The following is a 7731-nucleotide window of genomic DNA, read 5'->3' on the forward strand; positions in this document are numbered from 1 at the left end:
AGATAAGAGTATAAACATTTAAGCATCTCAATGGTCTTACCTCAGTGTACCGCAAATTCTGTGGAAAAGCTTGCCTGTGGTAAGATGGCCGCCCTGTGCGGACGTTCTGGAATACGCGGTGAGGCATCTAGTCTTCTATGTATATCTATGTCCTCAGTCCCCAGATGTTTACAGACTGTTGTAAAGAGAAAAGGGGATGTCTCACAGTGGTAAACATGGCCTTGTCCCAACTTTTTTGAGATGTGTTGTTGTCATGAAATTTAAAATCGCCTAATTTTTCTCTTTAAATGATACATTTTCTCAGTTTAAACATTTGATATGCCGTCTATGTTCTATTCTGAATAAATATGGAATTTTGAAACTTCCACACCATTGCATTCCGTTTTTATTTACAATTTGTACTTTGTCCCAACTTTTTTGGAATCGGGGTTGTACTTATAACGGACGATAAGTTTATCCAAAATAGTTTTTCCTGCCTTAGTCAATTTATTTCCATTTCACATGCATGCAGCTGTTGTAAAGTTCAGTGTGTTTGTGTAGAACACTCTCGGATTCATTACTCAATGTAGAAATCATAAAATAGAAATCTATAACAAAGTTTGTATGAAGAAAACAATAGGGTACTATTGGTACAATATGGGTACAATAGGGTACTTTTGAACAGTACTGTGTTTGAGAATATTGTGGGGGGTTTTGTTTTTTTTAATCATCGACGTCTAGGTTAAAAAAAAAAAGTGAGGGGCGTCGTGGCTCGGGTGGATGAGGCGCCGTGCCGTGGGTCCGGGGACCCGGGTTTGGTTCCAACCCGGGGTCATTTCCCGATCCCTCCCCGTCTCTCTCCCGCTCGTTTCCTGTCTCTGCACTGTCCTATCCAGTGGAGGTGGGAAAGCCCAAGGGAAATCTTTAAAAAAAAAAAAAAGTGCTGCGTCATCACAGACAGGATGTTTGAGTTTAAAATGATTGTGTATTGGTTGTGGATGTTTTATGCAGACCTGGCAACCTGTAACTGAATCAGTGCAGCCGGACTGTCATGACACAGCATTGGGGGGGGGGAGGTTTTTTTTTTTTAATAAACCTAGAGGTGGATGATGTAACAAAAAAATATATATATAAATATTTTGCACAGGACTGTGTTCCTCTGATCACAGAAACAAAGCTCCAGCTCTCTGCTCTTAATCTGTTCTGTTCTTTCAGGATTTATTGCGCATGTCACTCCTTGTTGAGGTTTTGTGGTTTTTTTTTTTTTTTTAAGTTTTTTTTAAATGCCCGAGTTGTTGAAACCAATCTGGGTTTTCTGTGTTGAAGTTACAGGTGAAGGAAGAGGCTTCACCTGTAAGAAAATCAAACGCTTTCATGAAGGCGTTAACTCGAATGCGAGCATAAAAAAATATAAAACAAGATTCTTAAGCAAACTCTTCCAAATTTGCTTCCAACTTTTGTTTTTGTAAAATACATTTTAAATACAATCATGAATTTCTATGGAGTTTTCAGGCTGAGCTCCTCTCCTTGTATTCTTTAACCACTCATTTCCCCATTGTTCTTGAAGCATTTGCTTCTATTTGTTAACATTTTTCTTGATAGCGGGGAGAGGGTAATACCGTTTATCTATTTCTCTGTTTGAACAAGCAAAAACGGCGCAAAAATTAACCATATTGAAGACAGATTAAGCCTCGCTTGCATGAAAGACTGTGTCTGTCTGACCCCAGCTGTAATTATCACGTGATGTGCAAGGGGGTCTATAAACAGTACGCGTACCATACTACAACAGCAGGGGTATATAAAATAATTTGCAAAGCAGTAAATGAAACCGAGACTAAGAAAACAGCCAAGACATAATGGCGGATACGTAGTGATGGATGCTTTTAGGAACTGAAATAAAAGATCAAAAAGCTTAATTTTTGTGGTGCTAGTTTGTAATATATGCTCATTCCAACTTGCTCGGTCTGGTCGGGCATGTCGGGGACATATCCCACTTGCCCCGGCCAATCGGGCAGTCCTTAACGTTGAGCCCTGGCATGCTGTTGCAGGAAAATAATCTACTGTGGGGTGGTGTGATCTTTCCTGACAGAAAGAGGAGTTACTGTGATCACCTCAAAGTTGATTATTTTTCCCATAACTGCACATGACCAAGTGTGTTATTCCTCTTGTACCACAGTAATTTATCTCCAGTCAAATTTATAGTAGCATTTATAATAGTTATCTTGTTCTCACTTGCATTATAACACACAAGTGTTGTGTGTTTTTTTTTTGTTTTTTTTTTTTAAACACCTCCGCAGTCCCCCCCCCCCCCCCCCCCCTTCCTTTTGCTGCTAATGATATAAATAAATAAAAAAATTACTGACCGTTACAACGCGATGATACCTGGAAACTCCTTCCTTTTAATATACCCCCACTCCAAAGGAGGGAGGGTATACTGGTTTACCTCTGTCCGTATCTCCATTCGCCCAAAACACCTTTTTTTTTTTTTTCCTTTCTCGGCAACCACAAATCATAGCCACTTGGTACCAAACTTCAGCTTGGGGTTCTGTAGTATGTATACTGTTTTCAAGCCTGTCGCACATTGACTTCCTGTTTCCCAACTGAATGTATTTACAAAACACACAGGGTGGATTTTGACGCTATTTCAAGAAGCAAAATGCTATTTCAAAATGACAGTTTAGCAGGATGCTATTTGAAATCCCTGGGGAGAGATGCTGCTCTTTACTTACTGGTTTCAGGGTTCATTATTTGTTGAGGTCAACATTCATAATAAGTATCCTATTCCTTCGATTGCTTGCATTCTGGTATAAGTGAGAGCAGGGGCATATGTAAGTGAGCAGTAGCTCACAGTTGATTTTGTTATATCAGTGATTACTTACCAAAAGCATCACCAGAGCAAAGATTATATAAACTACAGAAATCCATTAATTTTTATCCCCCGCTGGCCGAAAGGCCCAAAGAGGGATTGTGTCATGGTGATGTCCATCCATTCGTCCCAGGAAGAGTACTCACCTTCTGAAATCCACTCCTGTCACAATTTTTGGAGGAATTTCACGAAACTTGGCAGGATTCTGTTACATGTCAGTAATACGCATATTGCAATTTCATTCAATTCTGTTGCATTTTACCAGAGTTACAGCCCTTGATTACCAGACTTGTACTTTTGACAATTTCATGAGGGTGTATTAAGCACTTATAGCATAGATATAGTCGCCAGTGGGGGATATTGTGCTCTCAGAGCACTCTTGTTCTATTTAGATTGTGACATGTCCAGCATTCAAGTCTCTGTGAAGTAGCTGTTACTATGGAAACAAGGGCATTAAAAGAAACCTGTGATTTGCCTTATCAGTACACCTATCAGAGATGCTGTTATAGAAAATGAATCAACACCACAAAAAGAACTGAGAGTACAAGAGAACTGTGGTATAAATCTCATTCCTATACAAGTGTTAATTAACAGTTATTCGCTGAAGGCAAAGTGAATATCGGTGGATAATAAGGTCATTATTCATCAATATTCACTGAGCTTGAGGTGGATAATTGTTTTAGCATAAATACACAGCTGATTTTATGTTTAAAAAAATCAGTATTAAAAAATTATTTCAAACTTCAAAAGCAGCATGGAAATGTAATAATGGCGTGGCACAGGGTTGTCACTTATATCCGGCGAGTGACGTACTTTGTTTTGAAATGGATAAAATAAATCACAATTCCACCTTACTTTTGAATAGTTTTAGATGAAACTTTGTAGCATCTTTTGTGCTTTTAGGAACAGCATTTTCTTTCATAATTTGTAATTCACTTACAGTAATGAAGCGATTGGCCTCCATTTTGCTATGTCACTCAAGGTGATATTGAGAAATAGTCCGAGCTTCTCGACCAATCAGTGTGTGCAATTTTCTGTAATCATCAGTGTATTTATACTAATTTATTGTGGTCTCTCATGTTCACAGTGCTTGTATTTCAACTTTCACACATTATTAGTTATTTCAGGGTAGATTATCTACATGCTATAGACTCCAATGATTACTGACTATTCTCCTTCTCCATTTCTCTCTTCATTTCTCAATTTTCCTCTGAGTAGAGCACACTGGTATCTTGCAGTGATCTGCTTCCCAGGCCTAAAGAGACCCTGTATAGAGCCCAATCCTCTGTATCAGCCCCAGACGCAGTCCCAGGCACAGGCTTCGTCCCCATCTGAGTTAGGGAGCTCTGTGCTAAGTGAAGGAGGCATTGAGGAGCCCTCGCCTCACACGGAACCCCTTTCCTTTAATCCAGAGGAGGTTAATACGGAAGCTGAGGGACAGGACATAAGCCACTCAAGTATGCCTTCCTGTCCACACCGACCCCCAGAGCACAGCTGCGAGCACAGCTGTGCACTCAACCAAAGGGTTAATGGACAGGTTCAGTCACATTACACAGGTGAGCGTTACAGAAGAAACGAAACATGATGAGGTGGGGGGGCTGGTCATTGGATGATGAGGATTATGAAAATTGCTGTTTAAAAAAAAAAAACATGAACTTTTGGTTTCTTCTTGGTTTTTAAGATGCTTTGCAAAGAATCAGTGTGTGTTACAGCAGTGAAGATCCTGGCTCCTTCTCTGATGACCAAAGCTCCTCGCACGTAAGTGGTTTTTTTTAATTTAAAATTTGAATAAAAACTCTTCCTGTGCTGGGAAACTTTGCAAAGCACCATGACTGTGGTAAAAAGCGCTTACGAGGAAGACTCATTCCATAAATGTTAAATAAATGTCTCTTCACAAAAACATCACTTTTTTTTATTTTTAGCCTTCGATGATGTGGCACATCCCCCGTATAAATCCCCTGTGTGTGAGCTGTTGCTATAGAAACAATAATGCATTAGAATGAGCACATAAATATGATGCTATCATTCATGTTATGGGCGGAACTACTGTCTGAGTCGTGCTGTTGTACAGAAACGGTGCGCACCTTCTGACCAATCAGATTCAAGCAATCAACTGTGCTGTGGTAGAAATATAAATTAACACTGAAATGATTTGAGGGGTAATTAAATTGACTTTTTTTTTTTTTTTTTTTTTGTCAAATCTGTAATTGATGCGTGCTTTGCAATACAGTGTCACAGGATGGATGTTCTATTCTGTTGGTTGATAGAACAACCAGGTCCTCCTGGCTCCATGTCTAACTGTTCGTACTGCGATTCTGTTTTAGGATGAGTGCAGTGAGGATGGAGCGCTGGCAGATGACACTGCTGCGTCAGAGAGCATGGAGTGGGCATCCAGGCCTACCAACTGCAAACAGTGAGTACGCACACCAAACACAGGAACTACACAATGTAAATGTCCCGAGGGAAGTCAGCTATTCAATATACAGTGACCTGTAAAATATCCAAGCCAAGTTCTCTGGTTTTGGATAGCTAGCTTCATCAGTCTGTCTGGCAAGCTACTTAAACTCTTCTGTATAAAGTTATGCAGCTTCAGGTAGCTACATGCTATAAAGTGCAAGTGATTTTTTTGTGACTTGTACAAAGCATTTTTATTGCCACTAGGGGGCAGCATAACTGCAGTTCTCTATGCACTGTTCATACAGTACAGAGGATCAAAAGTTAGACATCATGGCAGTTCAAGTGCACGTCATTATTAAAGCAAAAATTTGAAATTTATTTATGTAAAGGTTTCTAAAATTCTGCTTTCCATTCAAGTTGCTTTCTAGATAGAGATAAAACACTTTTGTATCAACTTGTTATCCGGCTGTTAATCATTGTGATTTGCGCTTCTCTCAGACCTTGTATCCTCATCATGGACTCGTTGCGAGGTCCTGCCAGATCTACAGTGGTGAAGACATTGCGAGAGTATGTTACTTCACTTATGTTCATTTACTGATATTTGAATGCATCTTTTGTTCATTCTCACTTTTTTTTTGTGTGTGTGTTTTTTTTGCCCAGGTATCTGGAGGTAGAGTGGGAAGTGAGGAAGGGCTCTCAGAGGAGTTTCGGGAAGGACGTGATGAAGGGCTCGAGCCCGCGGGTGCCACAACAGGACAACTTCAGCGACTGTGGCGTCTACGTGTTGCAATACGTCGAGAGCTTCTTTGAGGTAAAGCTAGAAATAACACTTGCTGAGGAAAGTCAAGAAAGCATGTCAGGTGGGACAGTAATCGTGTGACGGATCAGCATGGCGAATTATTGATTAGTGTTAGGGCTTGATATAAATCCATACACTAAGCTGAAGCTTGACTGGTATGGACATATAACATGCAAGTAAGGGAGGGGCTTCATTTTGTTAAGATAAGATTATAAATTCTGTATGTCTATTACTCTATGGAATATGCTATTGGAGAAACATCATAATAGAGCACATTTATATAACTTGTAGCAAAATTAATCATCCTCTGACCAATCAGAATGGAGCAGTCAGTAGCATAGTGATTTTATTTATTTATTTTTGGAAACCAGGTTACAAAAGGTCCCCCCCCCCCCCCCCAAGCTGTTTCTAAGGTCAGCAGACGCATTTCTTGAGTTGTGCGATTTGTCATTTGTAAATATTGTTCTCAGGCATTACAGAGCTCTGTTTACTGTAAACAAATGTCAAGAAATAAAACTTTTATAAAAGGAAAATCTCCGAGCTAGGGTTTTGGAGTTCTGTTATTGACTTTGTCTTAGAGAGAGTTGTTTTTAATTTTTTTTTTTTCTACTTTTTCATAAGAACCCTGTGCCAAGCTTCCATCTCCCTATGAATTTATTGGACTGGTTCCCCCAGCAGCGGATGAAGACTAAACGTGAGGAGATCAAGGAACTCATTCTGAAGATTCAGTCCCAACAACAGTTGGACCGGGAGAACTCTGGGCAGGACCTGGATGTCGGAGAGGCCTGCGAGGACCTGGACATTGGAGACGCCTTAGAGTCAGCTGACCTCATCCCACCAATCAGTTCATGAACTCCAGCCTCATGCTGCTATAGCTCTTCTTATGAAACGGTCCTGTTGGCGCCGCCCCTCACTCGTGGCATCGATGGCGAGTCGGGGCCTCTTCATGATCGTACGCTGCTGGACAACTTCGCCGTGACAACAATTGTTTCCGTTCCCCCCCCCCTTCGTTAACTAAAAAGCAAGAAGACTTCATTTGTATTAAAGAAAACGTGTATATATGCTGAACAGTTTTGTTGTTGGTTTTTTTTTTTTTGTTTGTTTTTTCCGACTTGTGAATTTGACCTCTCATTATTTCGTCTCAGAGTTAAGTATTCGTTCATCTGTTGACTTCATGAAGGGCACAACACAGCCCTGACCTCTCCACAAGTCTGAACAGTAACTGTTCAATGTCCCATTCTGTCTGTACTTCAACTCACGCTTTTCACCACTGAAAACAATTTGCTGTTTGTAGGCTAAGTATCCAAAAAGATCTGGAATTTTTTTTTTTTTAAACATACAAATTTAGCTTCTCTCATGGCATAACACCGTTGCTAGTCAGTGCCTGTCAGAGCTTTATACAATGTTACCACCTGTAAATGGACCTCATTTTCAATATTAAAACTATTTGAGATGCAAGCGTGCACATCTGCCTTAGTTCATACAGATATAAGCATTTGAAACAGAGGGTCATGAGTGCTCTTTTCTATTCTTTACTGGCCTGCAATAAATATAATATAATTACATAATAAAGTGAGTAAAATTGATAGCAATTGAAGACGGGCACCTCTGTTTATTTTTCTGTAAACTCTTCACACTGGATCTTAGTTACTCGTACATTAATGACTATTGCGTCATACTTGTGTCCATA

At 39.9% G+C, this 7731-nt stretch overlaps 1 protein-coding gene across 7 annotated transcripts in view; it reads left to right on the plus strand.

Moving 5' to 3' along the window:
- The window catches only part of senp6a (SUMO specific peptidase 6a), a 58118-nt gene extending 50619 nt beyond the window's left edge, over nucleotides 1-7499 (plus strand). For all 7 annotated transcript variants that reach the window (XM_060914025.1, XM_060914019.1, XM_060914024.1 and 4 more), the window contains 6 exons: nucleotides 4064-4401; nucleotides 4527-4603; nucleotides 5170-5258; nucleotides 5741-5809; nucleotides 5903-6053; nucleotides 6663-7499. In XM_060914025.1, coding sequence (XP_060770008.1) covers nucleotides 4064-4401; nucleotides 4527-4603; nucleotides 5170-5258; nucleotides 5741-5809; nucleotides 5903-6053; nucleotides 6663-6893 — 955 coding nt within the window. In that variant the 3' untranslated portion in view covers nucleotides 6894-7499. The remainder of the gene's footprint in view (nucleotides 1-4063; nucleotides 4402-4526; nucleotides 4604-5169; nucleotides 5259-5740; nucleotides 5810-5902; nucleotides 6054-6662) is intronic.
- The last annotated feature ends 232 nt before the right edge of the window (nucleotides 7500-7731 follow it).

Source organism: Neoarius graeffei, chromosome 2 (genome assembly GCF_027579695.1).
Source record: "Neoarius graeffei isolate fNeoGra1 chromosome 2, fNeoGra1.pri, whole genome shotgun sequence".
Lineage (NCBI taxonomy): Eukaryota > Metazoa > Chordata > Actinopteri > Siluriformes > Ariidae > Neoarius > Neoarius graeffei.